This window comes from Leguminivora glycinivorella, chromosome 14, assembly GCF_023078275.1.
Source record: "Leguminivora glycinivorella isolate SPB_JAAS2020 chromosome 14, LegGlyc_1.1, whole genome shotgun sequence".
Classification (NCBI taxonomy): Eukaryota; Metazoa; Arthropoda; class Insecta; order Lepidoptera; family Tortricidae; genus Leguminivora; species Leguminivora glycinivorella.
Genome location: NC_062984.1, coordinates 18,988,182 through 19,008,451, shown reverse-complemented (window position 1 = coordinate 19,008,451; position 20,270 = coordinate 18,988,182). Strand labels below are relative to the sequence as shown.

General features: G+C 37.1%; 2 protein-coding genes across 3 annotated transcripts in view; one reads left to right on the top strand and one right to left on the bottom strand.

The window, feature by feature from the left end:
- The window catches only part of LOC125233370 (Fanconi anemia group I protein homolog), a 34,057-nt gene extending 26,359 nt beyond the window's left edge, over nucleotides 1-7,698 (bottom strand). Inside the window, exons 1-3 of the mRNA XM_048139362.1 lie at nucleotides 7,483-7,698; nucleotides 7,303-7,413; nucleotides 3,029-3,201 (exon numbers count right to left, since the gene is read on the bottom strand). Coding sequence (XP_047995319.1) covers nucleotides 3,029-3,201; nucleotides 7,303-7,413; nucleotides 7,483-7,581 — 383 coding nt within the window. The 5' untranslated portion in view covers nucleotides 7,582-7,698. The remainder of the gene's footprint in view (nucleotides 1-3,028; nucleotides 3,202-7,302; nucleotides 7,414-7,482) is intronic.
- A 257-nt stretch (nucleotides 7,699-7,955) lies between these two features.
- Nucleotides 7,956-20,270, top strand: part of LOC125233371 (klaroid protein-like) — a 50,145-nt gene continuing 37,830 nt past the window's right edge. Inside the window, exons 1-2 of one of the 2 annotated variants that reach the window (XM_048139364.1) lie at nucleotides 7,956-8,481; nucleotides 9,928-10,123. In XM_048139364.1, coding sequence (XP_047995321.1) covers nucleotides 8,327-8,481; nucleotides 9,928-10,123 — 351 coding nt within the window. In that variant the 5' untranslated portion in view covers nucleotides 7,956-8,326. Of the gene's footprint in view, nucleotides 8,482-9,927; nucleotides 10,124-15,711; nucleotides 15,872-20,270 lie in introns of those variants that run through there. The other variant, XM_048139365.1, reaches the window with a different exon arrangement.

The window sequence follows — 20,270 nt, the reverse complement described above, 5'->3', positions numbered from 1 at the left end:
AATCAAAGTTTGGGGAATCTCATCTACTCCAAATGACGTTTTATTTTTAAGATTTTTTAATATTGAGTTTATTTCTTTGGGCTCTACTGGACTAAGGAAGAACGATTTATTGATTGGATTGGTTAAGGGCATCGTACTACTGGTTGGTAAGTGAGAATTTCCAATGTCAGTAAAATAATTATTAAAGGTATCGGCTATTTGTATAGGATCTTGTATAATACTTTTATCTGAACTTTTGATCTGAAAATTATTTTTATTTTTCGCGCGGTTTTTGTTAAGTTCAGTGTTAATTATTTGCCACATTGTTCTAGATTTGTTACTTGACTTATTTAGTTTATGTTTATTGTTTAGCCTATTTGACGTTTTAATTGCTTTTTTTAATATTTTACAATATTGCCTATAGTAAGATCGCAGTACCTTACTTTTAGTTTGGGATACAAGGAGTTTTAACAATCTTTTATTATGGCATGAAGTTTTCAGCCCCGGAGTTAAATGGGTCTTTTTAAGTTTTGGTTTAATTTTGACATTCTTTTTGGGAATACATTTATTAAGAGCTGATTCTAAAGTGGTTTGAAATGTATTATAATTTTGATTCACATCGCGAGTGTATGAAAGTAATTCATTCCAGTTTACCGCTTCAATTTCATTTCTGAACTTCCCTATGTTATTTTGATTATAAAGTCTTTTAAAAACAGTTAAGTTTTGCATATTTGGGGTTGTAATTGGTATTGTGAGCAAGATAGCTCTGTGGTCTGAAAAACCGAAATCATGGACTCCTATTGTAGAATCTTTGACGTTAAAGTTGGTAAATATTAAATCAATGCATTTTGAACAAGTTTGTGTGACACGAGTTGGCTCTCTTACTCTTTGATGGAGGTTGAAAGATAACATTAAATTTGACAGTCTATTTTTTTCGCTATTGTCTGTGAGAAAGTCTATATTAAAGTCTCCTCCTAGTATAATGTTTTTATTGCTATCTTTAAGATTAATTAATTGTAAAATATTTGTGAGGCATGAAAAATATATTTCCGGTTCTCTCTTACTATTTGGCAAATATATATTTAACACTAAAAAGTTTATTTGCGGGAGCTCAACCGCACTTATTTCTATGATTTTTTCTAAAGACATTGATGTTATATCAGGGCGATCACGGCATTCAAGTCCATTTTTTGAGGCTATTAGCACGCCTCCACCTACATATTGGGAGCGAGAGTATGATGAGCTGATGGTGTAGCCGGCTATTTCCAAAAGTTCTTCTTTTTCTTTGTTTAACCAAGTTTCCGAGATGCACAATATTTGAAATTGTTTTTCTTTTTCTTCTGTAAATGCCTGTAATATGTGAGTCTTGTTCCATAAACTTTGCATGTTTTGGAAGAAAAAATGTATGTTAGGAACGAAATGTAGAGGAGTCTTTTTTTAAATGTATTTCCTCATTTTTATTGGTATTGGTAGGGTTAGGTTTTGCTGCAGAACTTTGAGTTGTCGCACTTGTACTCAGTTTAGAGGTGTGTAGTACCGCATTGGACGGTCGATCTTGTTTGGGTGGACTAGAGAGTGGCAGCCTGTACTCTGTACCGTTTACAAATACCTTTCCGTTTCTAACTATTGGGTGTAGTCCTTGCTTTCTTGCGCTCTTGAGTGTATCTCTGAGTGTACGTCGGTTTTCTAAAGCTGTAGCATTCATGAATTCTGCGACTACGATGCCTGTATTTTTTAAATTATATTTATTGTTCAGAATATTAGTTCAGGCACGACCACAGAACCCCTGTCGGTCGTGCCTGAGGAGGATCTGGCAGACGTCCGGGTTGGTCCTCTCCAACGCTGGAAGCTGCTGCAGAAAATGCACCAAGACTTCTGGAGCAAATGGTCTAAGGAGTACATGCATACTCTCCAACAGAGGATGAAGTGGCACGACAAAGAGTCTAACATCCAGGTCGGAGCACTCGTGCTCGTCATAAACGAGCAGACGAGCCCAATGAAATGGCCCCTGGGTCGCATCGTCGAGACACACCCCGGATCCGATGGAATCTGTCGTGTGGTTTCCGTGCGCACTGCCACAGGGTTGTACAAACGGCCTGTGGTCAAGCTGTGCCCATTGCCGGTGTAGCTGCTGCTCTAAAGCTGTTCAATTGTGTCGTCTATTTTCTCGTTTAATTTTAATGTTTTCGTATCCGTATCGTTTTCGCCATTCTTTTTTTATTTTATTTTTTTTCTCACACTACGTCAAAATACTAGTGTATTTTGGTGGGCGGAATGTTCAGTTTTGCTCATCATTTTTTGGATATTTTTTCATGTTAACTGTGGCAACACTTTGTCACGGTTAAAATTTGAATATTAAAAAAAAAACGGTTGCTCTGTCATGCAATTGACAGAGCCAGTACGCAACAGATTCGCGAACAGTCACCATCACCTTAGCCAGTCTCGCTATTTCTCGCAGTGAATCATTAAAAGCACCATCACCCGTAGTTTAATATCATTTCAATAAGTGTTGTGTATCGGAGAGCGCCAGGATCATCCGTGGAGAGAACGTCGAAGGTCTAAGTTGAAAGCTCGAAGGTAACGGTTTTACGCTTCCTCTAGCTTGCGACAAGGAGCTGAAATCACCGCCAGCGGGCCTACAGCGCGACCAACGACTCAGTCCTCACATTCCCGGACTGTAAGGTAAACTTCGCTTACACTTATTTCACACTTAGTCGTCTAACATCACATTTATCATCTTCACTCCATACCAACTTCCTTGCTGACTCGGCCCTAAATTCCACTCTATCGTTTTCCCCTTTTCGCCCCCATACAGTCCATTAATTGTCGAACATTTTGGTTGAAGGGATGGAGAGTAACATTGGCTACTTTTTGTCTCTAACATGAGTGAAGCCGTGGAAAAAAACTAGTAATACAATATTTGGCTTACCTATATGAATTATGATAGCCATTTCTCAAATTTGATTCCTAAATTAAATTAACCCTCTAATTCAAGTAAGCAAAAAAGATTTTAATGACCTCTAAATAGTATTATTATACATATACTTACATCATATTAACATCACTATCATCCACAATGGACTGAACTGTATCATTGCACCACTGCACCAGCTCACTCGAAGGTGCCTTCACCAGCTCCAAACCTATTCTACTGATCAGGTCTCCGCAGTGCGTCAGAGATGTGGTCTCCTTCCGCAATGTCTTTATGACTATGTCAATCACCTGGGAATGTAAAAAAGATAAGAATAAGAGAAACAGTTTTAAATTATTTTATCTACAGATAGATGGAATGTGTGAACAATGATATGAGAGTGAAAGGTATTAGTATGGAAATGACGGCTGATAGAGAGGAATGGAGGAAGATGATCTGCTGCGCCGACCCCAAATAATAGGAAAAGGGCAAGGGAATGATGATGACGATCTACAATAAAAAATAATTTAATTACAATGTCTCATTGTTACATTGCCTAAAAAAGTAATACTTCAAAATCGGGTATGTCATAGTAAGTATGTGTATGTATGATGGTCTAAGCTAGAGATGGGCGGCGGGAAAATACCCGGGGTAGATATCGGGTATTTACCGGGTATTTACCCAATCTACCCGATATTTACCTTTTCTACCCTAATGGGTGGGTATAAATAAATATTGTAATAAAATGGGTCATAAATTGAATTTAATCGTGAAAAAATGTTTTCTTGGTATTGTATAATATATTTATATTTTATTAATATAGTTCTATAAACATATGTCGAAGTATTTGTATTGAATAAGGAATTTGTTTAATATCATTGACATGCTTGTGTGTTTGTTACCTCCTCCTCCTAAACGGCTGAACCGATGGGGATGAAATTTTGTGTGCTTATTATAGTTCCTCTCAAGTAACAATTTCTGGTCCTATAGTGGTTGAGGACACCGAATTAAATCACACTAAATGGTCCTATAAATAGTCTATATTGGTACTGTAGAGCCGATTTGGCGCAATTATGCAGCCATTTAGTGATATAATAGGCCTATAGCAGTATCATCCGTGACGTTTAAGGTCTATAATGGTGATGTAATGATGACTATTGTGCTAATTTGTTGACATAGAGGACACAGTAACGCTATTATAGTATCAATTTATGCTATAGTAGCATTTGAGATTCCGTTATACAGGTTATTTTGTTCTATAATAGCAGTTGCCGTCCCTTTTAATGCGAAATTTCTAAAATAATTTAATGTGTGTAAAAACTGTTCTAAACGAGGAACTTAATGAAAAGTGTCGTGTGAACTTGTGAAGTTTAGTGTCAATTAACATAATTTGGATTTCGTATACTTCCATAATTACTGCAAAAAGGTATGCGATGGAAATATTACCGTTAAAATAATATTAGTTTAATGGAGTATTTTAAATGCGCCCTCGATTTATACATGTTTTGAATAAAATAAATAAATATAATTTAATACAATAAAATTATTGGCACCATAGTTTCTACTATGGATCCAAGAAGTAAAACATACGCTTTTATAGTTCGACTATATCACTTATACGCATTCACTGCCATAAGCCCGCCATCGTGGATTCAATTAGGGTTGCATGAGAATTTAACTATGATCCAGTTTAACTTATAAGTTCTTTATATAGAAAACAATACTTGTTTTCAATGTTTTACTATAGAAAGATCTTTTAAACAGTATTAATAAATGTTGTTTTCTTTTTAGTATGACAAATCTAAACTACAATTTTATTGGTCGCTTTGTGTATTTTTAAAATTAATTTCTAGAAAAACACTGTACGGAACCAGATACCGCATCTTTGGCCTGATTTCATAATTACGATGTATAAACACCATAAAGCAGCCTTTTAAGGTTAAAATTATCATTTAAAAGTAATCGTTTTCTACTCTTATATATCTGATTTGGTTTATAAAACATATAGTAAACTCAGCTATAACGCTATTGTGTTTTAAAAGAGATACCGAAACCATTATTCAACAGTTCTGTGATATGTATAAAAGAGTCATTGTGGCGTATACGGCGATGAGATATAAAAGGCATTAGAAAACGACTATTAACGCTTTTCAAAGCTATATAAACGTATTCTGAAAACTTCATTATACAGCAAAATAGCTCTATAATGGTATTCATAACACTACTACAGTGTTAAATACTATAGCAGTGTTTTCCAAAGCCACTATATCCCAAAATAGTGGTATAGTTAGGTTTTAAATCTGTTAAAACACAACTACTAAAAATACTATAAGCAGCTTGTTGGGAACCTTAATAGCGCAAATTGATAGCATAACAGTGATTCCTCACACTATTATACAATAATATTGTTCTTTAGTAGGTTATTTGATCCTGTTATAGACCAGGCCTATAGCGGTTCTATAAAATGGTGATATAAACGTTTACATCACTTCCTAATAACACCTTTTAGCTGTATAACACAGCAACTATAGCGGCTTGTCGGGAACCTTAATAGCGCAAATTGATTGCATAACAGTGATTTCTAACACCATTATACAATAATATTGTTCTATAATAGTCATATCTGATCCTGTTATAGACCAGGCCTATAGCGGCTCTATAAAATGGTGATATAAACGTTTACATCACTTCCTAATAACACCTTTTAGCTGTATAACGCAACAACTATAGCGGCTTGTCGGGAACCTTAATAGCGCAAATTGATTGCATAGCAGTGATTCCTAACACTATTATTATTTATTTATTTATTTATTTATTATTTGGAGAACCAACAGCTTAAAATTCAGGATAGATAATATAACCCTAGTAACAAACAGCCAATTATAGGTTCCCACCAGTAGTAACATTATGTCTTTTGTATTTTTTTTTGTAAGTCTTGTTTTGTATTTTTGTAGTTTCACAGTGCCTTGGTGTAAACTGTAATACTGTGTTACTTTTTGATTAAATTATACAATAATATAGACCTATAGTAGTCATATTTGATCCTGTTATAGACCAGGCCTATAGCGGCTCTATAAAATGGTGATATAAACGTTTACATCACTTCCTAATAACATCTTTTAGCGGTATAAGCTTATAGAGCTAAAAGGTGTTACTGGAGGCTTTTATACGACAGGCGGTCACGCCGAAAACCTTTATACGACATCTATAGTAGCTTTTAGCGTCAAAAACCAAAATAATAGCACTAAAATGTTACTTGGGATATAGCTGTTTGTTTGGTAAAGCCTACTATCTAGCCGAAGTCCAGTATCTAGGCGAAGTCACATAGAAGGCATTATTACAGTCCGAATTCAAAGCAAGTGTTAATTAAAATCACACGTGGACGTGGCGCTTGTTTAGCTAAGTACAAACTAAAGTATAAGTATCCCCATAAATAAAAATAAAAAAAAGTAACTGACCGGTCAAGTGACTAATTGCACCCTTTCAATACGGATGCACCTACCTGGCGTTTTGCAAAGCTGTGACCTCATTGGCTAATGAATTTGTGTTTGTCTGTCCACCGTGTTTAAGTTAAGTAAGTTATTTGAATACTTAGTGGGCCTAAAACATCTGGGGAATACAACTTTTTAATTGAATGTGGTAAATTACATATGATATATTGGAATATTTGGAATTTCTGTTAACATTTTAATATTAGTTAGTCAAATATATATATTCATTTTAGTAGAAAAATATATTTCAGTCATGTAAATTAAGAATAATCTTTAATTTCATAGATTATTTTTTATACCCGCTCATTTAGATAGATAGATAGATAGATAGATATATTCTTTATTCATACCCACAACATACATGGCATTGACAATTTAACATCCAAAAAAAAAAATTTGGGTAGATACGGGTAAATACCGGGTGGATTGGGTAGATATGGGTATTTTCCCGGTATTTACCCGTCAGCGCCCATCTCTAGTCTAAGCTATGAGAACAAGTCATGACAAGTTGACTACAGATAAAGCTAGGAACACACTACGCGGACGTCCGTCGTGAATCGACCGCGGACGGGAATCTGGACAATGGAAATACACATAACCGTGCAAACTATCGGTCGACGGACGCGGACGTGGCCTTGAGCGCACGGACGTCCGATCGAAATCTGGCTCTCTGGATGTTTTGTTCCGTGCACACTGATAGGTCGCGGTCGCGGTCGTTTTACGACGGACGTCCGCGTAGTATGTTCCTAGCTTTGGTCATCCGAATAGGATGATTGTGTTATTAGACAACACATACTATAATCAATAACGTTGGGAATAATAGTTAAACAACTGTATGATTTTATGAGTGTCAGGTTGTGTTACTTGTGTTAATGGAAAGTAAAAATAGGTATATCATTAAAGGTTGAAGTCTAACTGTACCTTGATTTTAGACCGATACGATGGAGTGTTGTCTGGAAATCCATTGAACAAGCAATCTATTATTTTACTTCCATCACTATTCAGAATTCGCCGTGGTAAATACTTCAATATCTGAAAATAAAACAGACGTATTACCACCACGAACCTTTTGCAAGGAGCCACGAGGACATTGCGACTTACCTGGTCAAGCTTTTGATTGCATAGGTCACGTAATTCAGCTCGTTTTGTATTTGTATGGCCAAGTTCTTTTAACTTTGTAAATAACTCGTTCACTTCCATTTTATTTTCAAAATAAATCGTAAACAAACATGAACCAGGCCAGCCACTGAAGTTAGTGACAGGTAATGACAGTTCACACAAGCCTCCCGCCAAATGTTTTTGTTTCAATTCGGTATACGCAGTGTATGTTCCACAGGCATTTAGTTGGTGCTTGCGGGGATAACTCGAAACGTTAGTCATTTGTTAGTCATATAAATGGAGAGAACACCGTTTTGCTTGCTCAAGTAGAAATTAGCACCTTATCTTTTATCTTTCGTATAGCCATAGCCATAGACAATTATTTCGTTATAATTTGAACTGCGCTAAAGAAAATTTAACTCAAACAACATATGTCATAGACAAGCAACGGTTCTACTACTGATGACGTCATCAGTTTATGTTTAGCGAGCGCTTTCTGGCAGTTACGAAATTTACGAATTTCATCGTTACGGGTTAATTTATACACAATACATTATTTGTATTAAATTATTTATAGTTAAGAGACATTATAGAAACATATGTTTCTCATAATTCAAGTGTAATAAAACTCTGTGCTGTGGAACATTAAAAATCAACAAGGTGTTGTTACGTTACTTTTGGCGGCATCACCGAAGCCACCGAAATAGATTTCCTTGTGCAATAATCAGCGCGTATCAGTGATCGATGAACTAATCTGCATTTGGACCGGTTCTCACAAATAGGTCACGGTTTCTGAAGATGTCGAAAAGGTGATATCGTGAAATTTTGTGTCACACGTTTATCGGAGATGGAGGGCTCAACCGTTAGTGGATTGCGGTCAAGGTCGCGGTCGAAGACACCCTTCCTGCGATCGAGCTGCGACCATGAGCACTGCACGGAGACGGAGGAGCACACGCACAAGTCGGGGCGGAAAACACCTATCAAAAGAAGCACCCCTATCAAGTGAGTTTCGGTTAAACTGGTTTGTTTTCTTTACGCAATCCCACGCGTTTTAGAACACGATTGTTTTCTTTTATTTTGAGAATGTTATTGTTAGGAATTAGAAAATAAACCCGTTCCTTATTTACATTTGAAAAGGTTAGTGGTTATGAAAATCATCCAGGTAACAAACAGTATGAATAGGTACTTAATATTTTACGAGTTTTGCATGCAAGTTGATCAAAAAAAGCAGGTGTTATGTTTCAGCTGCTTGTTCTTATTATCAATAATTTATAAATAAACACAAAGGGTATGCTCAAAGTGCAAGTCAGTGTGAAATTTTACTTATGTTTTTCATCAATCTTATCAGTTCTTATTCAAGATAGAAAAGTTGATATCATTGAAACATAGATAAGTAATCAAAGTGACATCATGGGTGTACATGTTATGTTTACCTAGTGATGTCATAGGCTACAAAATCCCCATTATTTTGAGGTCATGGTGACCTCATGAGAGACCTTACCTTGAAACATTGTCACTTGACAAAAGCACGGCTTTTATGACTGCAGTGGACTTTATGTGTGTCCTTGATTTTATGATTACTGGCAGATCAAGTTTGATTTATATCCTTTATTAGTATGTAATTTTATAAAATAGTCAAAATTATGAATTAAATATAATATGTACAATGCACAAAGGTGAACTTATTCTTATTGGAAATTATTACCTATCTTACATTTCTGCAGTGGGAGATTACATTATAAAATTACATATACTTTTGGAGAAAATAAATTACTTACAAATTATGTTTATTTAAATATTAATTTTACCCATAAATTAATTTTATTGCATTACCGGGAACTATAACAACTGTGCATCACCATAATATTCATCATTATTTCCAGTAAAGTAGGTTACATTAAAATCAGAGCTTATATGTAATATTTTATACATTACAACAATGAATGTTCTTGACATAGACATTGATAGAAACATGCATTATTCATAACTAAAACTATAAACAAGTTGCTTTGCTGCGTTTCACCAAAGAGATTGTAGTTAATAGAGCACAGACAAACTATTGAATTGCAAGACTTTTACTTTAGATAAATTGGTTAATGATACCTATAATAAATATTCGACGACTGGTCTGGCTCAGTTAGTAGTGACCCTGCCTGCTAAGCCGTGGTCCTGGATTAGAATCCTGGTAAGGGCATTTATTTGTGTGATGAGCACAGATATTTTTGTTCCAGAGTCATGGATGTTTTCTATGTATTTAAGTATGTATTTATCTATTTAAGTATGTATATCATCACTTAGCACCCATAGTACAAGCTTTGCTTAGTTTGGGGCTAAGTTGATCTGTGTAAGGTGTCCCCAATATTTATTTATTTATTTTATTTATTTGATAATGCTGGTATAAATGATGGCAATTCCAATAAAATTTTAATATGATTAAAAACTTCACAGGCAACTACAACAAACCACAACAAGAACAACAACAACAGAAGTGATAAGAGAAGAATCAGAAGAGCTGGTCTCTCCGCCGGCCACTCGGACCCGGCAGTCCATGAAGGCAGCCACTGAGAACCTGGTCAAGACCTCTGACTACTCCTCCGAGGAGAGCCTGGACCGGCTCAGGGGGCACAGGAAGGAGATATTCCAGGTGTGTTAACTTTATAATCACTGAACAATCAATAGTTTATCTAATTATAGGTACCTCATAAGGGTGAATTTTAATGGCAAAATGACTAAAGGAGAGCATATGAATTATGCAAAATATATAAAAACTAATTTTAAACAATTAATCAAATACAGGGCTAATGGATAAAGACATATCCATACTAATATTATAAATGGGAAAGTGTGTGTGTCTGTTTGTTTGTCCGTCTTTCGGGGCAAAACGGAACGACGAATTGACGTGATTTTTTAAGTGGAGATAGTTGAAGGGATGGAGAGTGACATAGGATGCTTTTTGTCTCTTTCTTACGCGAGCGAAGCCGCGGGCAAAACCTAGTTTATTATAATAAACCAGACTGAACATTTGTGTATGAGATGGATTGAACTTAGAAAGCAATTAGTCATAGTTTTATTTCTGATTCAGCCATAACAAACTTATTTCAATATACTCCTTTGAAAAGTAACCATAATTTCAACGATTGAATGTTGTTTGCATATACAAATTAACTAAAACCAGAAATCTTAGCTGTAATTTGTAAACTATTTCCGTTAAATAAATTAAGCACCAATCCAGTCAAGTGACCTTTGGTTAGTGGTCCCTATTTGCAAACAGATGCGGTCTAGTTGAGGTCAGTAAGTTGCTCTTTGTACCTACAAGCCTACAAGGTATAATGAATTGGCGTATGAGATGTCTATTAAAATTTGCTACAATTTTTATTCAAGTCACATTAATGTATAACAGTGGTGGGCAAACTTTTTTCACTGGGGGCCAAAATATGAAGAATTTTTTAGAGGCGGGCCAGATTTACACCAAAATGCATTCTTACTACAGTGCTGTCCATACCGCACACTATTTTGGAAACAATCCTTTCGCGAACCGGACATAGTCCGCAGGTCGTACTTTGCCCACCACTGCTGTAAAACATGACATGATAATCTTTGTTACAAACTCTGTTATGTCAAGAATGAGACATTGGGTAGGTATTTCTATTTTCTATTGAAAAAGAACTGGTTTAAATGATTTATGATGCTACATTGATTGATCTCCAAAACTCCAAACATATTGTTGTCCAAAATAACAATAGGGTTCATACAAGTATTCAGAGTTCAGGACACAATGCAGTTGACACATTTGTATCCAACAAGACAGTTGCAAGGACACCGTACTCACGACTTATGGAAATATTTTACTCGAATTGGGAGCGCGTCGAAATGTTCATAGAATTCCTTTAATAGGCTTGTATAAAAATGTAATAATAATGTATTGATGTAATAAATTAATAATAAATTCTAGCAAACCTCTTAACTTAAGCACTATTCAATAAGGGCTGGTTAATACAGCTACAAGATTTTTTTAATGACAGAGCGGTATGAGCTGGTGATTCGCCTGATGGTAAACAATATCGTCCCCTATACATTGATACAGCATCAGTGGGCTGGGGAGTACGAGTAGGTACGGTTTTTACTGGGAATTTTACAAGACTAATAGCACTTTTTAGTAATAGGACTCCCTAACCTGAGCATAAAATTGTGTCAGTGTCCTTCGTGTATAGAATAGAGCATTTATAATACTAGAGAGGACAAGCCGCCGGCGGACGTGTCTCAGTTGTTAGCTCATTGAGCGTACACGAGTCGCTGGTCGTTCGCATGTGAGCATTTCTTTTTTTTTTTGCCAATAATTTTTTTTTTTATTGTTTTAGGGAATTTTAGGTCAATTGTAATCAGAATCACGGGTACTTTCAATCTCACTGGGAGACAAAAAGTGTCCCAGAATTTCCATACATTTTTGTTACTTTCCTCTTTTGTTACCCCATACAACATGTACGGAAAATGGTAACAAAATAAGAAAAAATTGTATGGGACAATTTTTTTTTACACCTAGGATTGAAAAGGCTAGTAATTCTGAGTAGAAATAGCATAAGTATTTTTTTTTTTAAATATCACACTTCATAAAAGTGGCAAAAAAAAAAGAAATGCTCATGTATGTTCGCGTCTGTGACATGTGAATGATGTGCGTGAATTAACGCAATTGGAGCGTCCATCTATAAGTGTGTGTGCTTTGTGTGGGTTCAAGACTTGCGGCAGGCGTATTCGATACAAATCTCCCGCCATATCCGATCTCCTTCCTTCATATATCCGTGTACCTTCTTTGTTGTAAGCGAGTCAGGTATACGGCATTCGAATTTAGGCATAAACACATTCAGCGAACATTGAGGCACTAAAACGATTGTAATATAATCTGTTGAAATCTCTCAACATCATAGCATTTCTGGTTTAAATCGCTTCTGACTGGCTTTCCTCCAGACGTTTATATTTCTAGCAATGACCTTCGTGTCTGAATAGAAAGAGCAAAAATCGTCTGAGCATTGTCCTTGATCCTAATTCGCTTTCCTGTTAATACGTCATCTATATAGTTCAGTTATTGCGTCATTTGAGTCATTTCTTGGAAGTTTATTAATCCGTCGCCGTTGTCCACACTTATAACTAAGCTATACCCATTGGCATACTGGTCATCTATCGTGAAAACGTACCTATGTCCATCTACGTTGCTCGCATTTTACAAAAAAAAAACCTCTACTCATAGTGTTGTGTTCCTGCCAGTTAGTAAAGTTGCCAGGTTGCGTAGAAAACAATTCAATTGTTCGGCTCGGCTGAGGGTGTTGGGGTTGGCATTGGTAACGTGCATGTAACATTTTAGGAGTTTCATACGTCCACAGGTTACAGTGACTGCTCACAGTGCTCACTACCAGGCGGGCCCGTATACTTATTTCCTTCGACATAGTATGTATAAACATGACAAATGTCAAAGTTCTCAATTTCATGTTTGCATTAGTATCAAATTCCTGGGAGGGCGCAGCTGCAACTTCGTGACCATTACTCCGATCATTTTGTAAACACTCGCCGCCTCGTTATGGCCACTATACTATGTCCTTGTTTATTCAACGATATCTCTAGTAAACAGCTGTCTATTGACTATAAACAGATGCCAATTTCCACTTTAAAAACATCTCATCTCTCAAAATAAAACTAATAGATAAAGAAAAACAATTATAAACCTAAATTAGGTACCTATTCATTGTTATTGACATCGTTGGCCTTAGTCTACTATAATAATATAACAGACTATAGATGCAAGTACTTAGTGTCAGGTAAACCGACAACGTCTTTCATGGCTGAGTAAGCAAACACAATATACTATAGGTGTCTCAACATAAGTATGACTATTGAAAAAAACATTAGAGGATAGTGGACGAATTGGACGACTTTGCTTCTTTACGCCCTCATTTTCTTCGGTAAAGAGCTGAACTACGCTTATTTATGGAGAAGCTTACTTTTTAAATCAATATACATTAATATATGAGGTTTTGCTAAGATAACATTATCTATCAGTTACTTAACTCGTATTCATAACCCGATATTCTCAAAGACTGTTTAACATAAGAGGCTTAACATAGTAAATAGATCAGGAATCCATATCAGTCTCGCTTTATTGCACTCGACATTCTTATCGGCCATTATGGCCGCTGTACACATATGGCCAACGGTTCCACCAGCCCTTTGTGAAACCCCTTGGCCAAGATAAGAGCCGCTGTTTACACATTGGCGAACCAATCACTTGGCATTGGCTCTTCATGAAAGATGGACGTGGAATGGAAAAGTCTAGGAAATTCTAGGTCATAGACGTTGTCAGAAAAAATTGATTAAAAAATAATAACCCCGTAGTAAAATTAAATTATTTGAAATATTAACAATTTTTTGAATATTCTGATAAGAACATTTATCTTTTTTAGGAAATACATTAAACATTTGCAAGGTTATTTTATTTCCTAAAATCACACTATTATTGGCATAGATAAACTTATTATTTTCGTAAATATTTCACTACTGTCCTCTCTGACGGCTGACGACCAACTGAATGAAGCGCCAACGTGTATGGCCTCTGTACACACATGGCCAACGGTTCCACCAACCCCCTTGGCCAAGCGTGTAGAGGGCTACTTGGCCGTAAGTTGGCAGTTGGCGCTTGCGCTTGCCGGCCAACCGATTGGTGTCGGTTTTTTGTCCACACATCAAAGGATCTTGGCGCCAATGGCCAACTGCGTTTACACGTTGGCGCTTCATTCTGTTGGTGGTCAGCCGTCAGAGAGGACGGTAGTGAAATATTTACGAAAATAATAAGTTTATCTATGTCAATAATAGTGTAGATTTTAGGAAATAAAATAACCTTGCAAATGTTTAATGTATTTCCTAAAAAAGATAAATGTTCTTATCATAATATTCAAAAAATTGTTAATATTTCAAATAATTTAATTTTACTACGGGGTTATTATTTTTTAATCAAATTTTTCTGTCAACGTCTATGATCTAGAATTTCCTAGACTTTTCCATTCCACGTCCATCTTTCATGAAGAGCCAATGCCAAGTGATTGGTTCGCCAAATGTGTAAACAGCGGCTCTTATCTTGGCCAAGGGGTTTCACAAAGGGTTGGTGGAACCGTTGGCCATATGTGTACAGCGGCCATAAACGCAGTTGGCCATTGTTGCCAAGATCCTTTGATGTGTGGACAAAAAACAGACACCAATAGGTTGGCCGGCAAGCGCAAGCACCAACTGCCAACTTACGGCCAAGTAGCCCTCTACACGCTTGGCCAAGGGGGTTGGTGGAACCGTTGGCCATATGTGTACAGCGGCCATTATGGCCCCTGTACACACATGGCCAACGGTTCCACCAGCCCTTTGTGAAACCCCTTGGCCAAGATAAGAGCCGCTGTTTACACATTGGCGAACCAATCACTTGGCATTGGCTCTTCATGAAAGATGGACGTGGAATGGAAAAGTCTAGGAAATTCTAGATCATAGACATTGACAGAAAAATTTGATTAAAAAATAATAACCCCGTAGTAAAATTTAATTATTTGATATATTAACAATTTTTTTAATATTATGATAAGAACATTTATCTTTTTTAGGAAATACATTAAACATTTGCAAGGTTATTTTATTTCCTAAAATCTACACTATTATTGACATAGATAAACTTATTATTTTCGTAAATATTTCACTACCGTCCTCTCTGACGGCTGACGACCAACTGAATGAAGCGCCAACGTGTAAACGCAGTTGGCAATTGGCGCCAAGATCCTTTGATGTGTGGACAAAAAACCGACACGAATCGGTTGGCCGGCAAGCGCAAGCGCCAACTGCCAACTTACGGCCAAGTAGCCCTCTACACACATGGCCAAGGGGGTTGGTGGAACTGTTGGCCATGTGTGTACAGCGGCCATTAGACAAACCGCCGATAACATTCAATTTCAATTATACATATAAAGCACATAAATAACAATCTAGCAATTAAAAACAGACTCCCTCCCAACCCAAGCAAACCATTTTAATCTTTAAGATACTCTGTTAAGATCTAAATTAGTTTGACGCATTTAAAAGCATGTTCTCTAACGCTCGAAATTTATAAATGGATTCGATTTTCGAATCCCCCACGCGGTTTATTTTTAAATCCGTACGCATATGGGCATTTCCCGCCAAGCAGCCGAGCCGGTCGTCTTGTAACGAAGTTTACATACATTTAACCTTACTCTTAGTGGTACTTAGTATTTGGTTATTTACGGACGTAATTGACCTGGTTTTGTGGAATCAAGGATGCGAGTGAGGTACGTTTCTATGGAGATGTTTGGTTTCTTAGAATCGATTGGTGAGTGAGATGTGCGCTTTGTTCTGGGTGAGTGGATTATAATTGTTTCATAGAGATATTAAACAGACATTTCACGGTTACTTGGTGTGTTTTATATTGGTATTGTATAGCACGATATGTCTTTGTTATTGCGTATTGATACTCAAAGAATGACGTCTATTCGGTATCGGTAGTCCCTATTATGTGTGCGGTAACCGGTACTCCCGGTACATAATGCGTCGTTATTTTAGACTACAATTGGTGTTGCTGATGCTGACTATACAGAATTGCATTGTATATATTGTCACAGACAATCAATTTGAATGTTAGGCCACTAGAACCTTTTCACAGTAAACATCAATGTGACTTCTATGGCAAACACTTTTGCTTGTATGAAGTAGCTGGTTAATTTGACAGAATTCTAAAGTGCCTACAGGGCCTAGGGCAATTCATATTGATGGACACACACGCTTCTGAAATATTTTATATAAAGACTGTATCGTTAAGTATGAAGACAACTTTGAGTAGCCGTATTTATTTGCTATTAGATTTTTTTCTTATAACAAGACATGGGCTTAATAAGGCACATAATAAGGTACACATTTTGTCCTAGAAGCTCGACGTAAAGCATATGGTTTAGACAGTATTGACTTAATCCTCCCGAGTACCAATTACGATTCCGGACAAATGCTACTAGAAAATTCACAAAGTGCGTAAAAGACGATACGATTGCGAAAAAAAATTGTACGGTGCGAACCTCAACGACACATGATCCACAAAGCAGAATATCTGGACATAGTCTAGCCACTGTTATTTAAAAAAAATAAAGTTCAGGATCTGTGTATGGCGGCCATTTAGAGAATGTGGTGCTTACTCTAACTCCGACTTTGATGTCGAATTTGACTATCATACACTGTTTATATTGATCTGGTTTAGGCACTGTTCAAACACCGTGAATGTCAATTAGACTTTGGCCTATGGCTAATTTTTTTATCTGTTTCTCTCATCCTGCTCGCATCAAAAATTTACGGCAATCCGGAACGTTGCTCAAAATTGCGTTTTATTAATTTATATAAATTCACCGCATTTATTCTACAAGTACCCAATTGGAAAACCATGAAGAGGACTCTTAAAGAATATATTTTGGCAGCATATTAACCTTTGTTTGTTGAAATCGTACAAATAGTCATTGAAATATTCTCAAATTAAGCCAGATAGGGGTTGTCCGAAATTTATTTGCTAGACCTTAATGAAAGTACCACAAAGTCCCTAAAATAAAAAAAATATCAGACCTTCTTATATCAAATAGTGCTTACCAATACCTTCAGATCATACTCTCGGAACATAATAATACAAAATTATGCACATGTCAACATTTAGACGAGGTTTGTTTTGTCCTTATACTTAACGATACAGTCCTTAGGCGCAGCTCAAAACATTTAGCCATTCTCATCAGGACTGTACTTAATGATTATAATATTATGTTTATCATATAAGGCATAGTTATTATGTGTTTATGGTATCCATTATTATCGCCTGTGATAGATAACTATCAACTTCCGCACCAGTTTCGGACTTACCGTTGCCGACATGCCCAAGTAATGTCGGGCCATAGAGACAGCGTTTCAACTCGACCGGAAACAAGCGGTATATCGCTCAGATTGTTTATTTAGTACAGTCTGATGCATGTTTATTTAGGATGATAATATTCACTACAGATGGTACATTGAACTTAAGTCAACTGTTTGCATAGCTGTTACTGAATCTATATGAAATTTTCAATCACAATCGCGTCTACACACTTACAAAAACAAATAACTGAATGTAGATCTATTGATTGCGAGTGTAGTGTCTTGTTAGAATGTTATAGTTATAGCTGGAGGGGTCGGACCAATCGGAAAAAAAGTATGACGTCATTGTCAAGCCGGTGACCGGTAGCAAGAAGTTTAGACTAAACCATTCTGAACACTTATAATACCTTTACCATTACGATGGACCCGACGCCGTTTCTCTGGCCCTACAATCAAAGTATGAGTCAGTGCAGTGCTGTGTACAACACGGTTCAATTAGCACTAGTTCCCCGCGATGATGTCATAGCCAAGCCGATGACCGGCAAGAAGTTTGGCCACAGCGAGCTGACGTTCCGGCCACTCTGCAAACGAGAGCACTTCACTTGGTGAGAGACTCGCCATGTTTTAAGTTATGGGAACGACTACTACTTAGCAATGGATTTCTGAGTGACTGCAGGACTGGCCAACAATAATTATAAAGGTATTTAGTCTTCAAAGTAGCTTTACACTTTATGCACATTATTTTACTACCTAAACTAATAAACCATCAATCTATGTAGTTTACAGTATTTGACGATTGAGGGAAATGAAATAGAACAGCTAGGTACCTATAAAAAAAAACATTTTTGCCCTAGGTCATAAAGATAAACACAAGACTTCTTTAGATTGAACGTTTGTCCAAAAAACCTAGTTTATTAACTATGTAGTATACCTAAAAACGGCAAGAACGCTTCCTTGTCAACAACGTTAAATTCTCTGTAATTTGTATTTAAATATTCAAATTGAGCTTCAGAGTAATCCGATTAAGAATGTTACTATGTTAGTTTTATATCTAACCTACAAACTATTTTGACAGATCAATACAGATTATGGGCCGGTAGCGTATCACAAAACGACTGACGAGAGTAGCATTAAAGCATTTGCCAACGTCATTTATCATTTTTATCAAAGATGCTTGTATTAGTGTGATAAATTTCTATGAGATGACGACTACCGCCTCCATATTTAACGTTAACCAAAGGCCCTAGCTAGTTGACACCTCTTTATGTTACTTTAATTTATTTATGCGAAAGCAGCTTATGCGAAATTCAGTGTTCGCGTTTGCGCCCTCAGTTTTGCTTATGCATAGTGTAAGGGACCATCCACACTCATAAGACGCGTGTCTCGGGGCGCGCAACGGACGTCTCCGCCACGCCGCCTGAATGTAATCGGCGTGGCGCGCGCCGCGCCGCCTGGGGGCGCGTTTTATGTCCTTCCTACACAAAATGTACTGAGGAGACGTTTTTTGAATTACATTCAGGCGGTGTGGCGGAGACGTCCGTTGCGCGCCGCAAGACATGCGTCTTATGAGTGTGGACGGTCCCTAAGGTAAGCTAAACTGAGGGCGCGAGGGGGTCAGTTTAGCTTATACAGCGCCCAAATAGATTTATAGTTGTTAGCACGTTAGCAAGGCTTCGGCCCTTTTTACACCGTATATTTTTATGCGGCATGTAGGTGGCGTGGCACCCAACGACCGTTATAAGTTTATTAACTGCATCCTGTTTTACACGCTATTAGAGCGTTACTGGCTCGCTTCAGAATGTAATTTAATCCTCAAATTGGATTAAACAGTTAAGACGATACGGTAGGCAAGCTCGAATTCAAATTTGAGATTTTTAGGTGATTATTGCCGTCGCGCTGAAGGGGGCGGTGCCCGCGACAGGACACTGGAGTAGTGTGTAGCGCACGCACACAGACGCGTACGCCAGTACTTCGGCCGAGCGCGCCTCACGTGGCCTCACTGCAAATTCACTTTTCGCCCGACACTGAGACGAAACGTTTACTTAACTATTCCTACGATTGAGATAATATCGCAATTATTATTATAATTTTTGACCTGGCTTACGTTTACGGAACCGATATCTTTCTATTTACTTACTTGTGACTCAGCTTTCGTGTATCTGGACTTTGCTGATCTGCTTATTGAATTTGGACTTGTTAGGTTGTGTTGATATTGGAATACGCGTAAATCATTTGCCGTTGACAAGTAAGTACCTGCGTACTTTTTGTTATTTCCTACGCGTCGTGTACAAAACGTATGGTTATAGATAAATTGGCACTAAAAAGCCCGAAAATCAAATAAACTATATCTACATTTTCAATCAAATGTGAAGTGTTATTGCTAAGGCACACGTTTCATGAACACAATTGACCGCTGAGCTCTACAATTTTCAATTTTGATGCCTTTTTTTAGTACTTAGATTATTTTCAATTTATGATCCAGAGGCCGTAAGTTCAAGTCTTACTCTAGGCAGACATTTTCCACTTTTACATTTATTCTAAGCCTAGTGCCATAGTTTTGTTGAGCATCTAATATTTTATTTATGAGTGCGCCGCCTTTGCCAGTAAGTATGTATGATTCTTTCGCCGAGCTAACTACAAGTACCTACACGCCGCCGCGCCGATGGCAGAGCCGGAGTGGCCCATTCTGGTTGACGACCTTCGCGCGACGCAATAGAACTCAATGTCGCGTGCGCGGGTCCGTTTGTTAGTGTCCGTGAAAATTTCGTGATCAGATAATATGTGACTCTCTTAAGTAAATGGTACCATATTGTCGCTTAACTCTATGTATGCTGCAAGTTTCAAGTGTAAGTGTATGCTCAATAATTTGTCAGCTA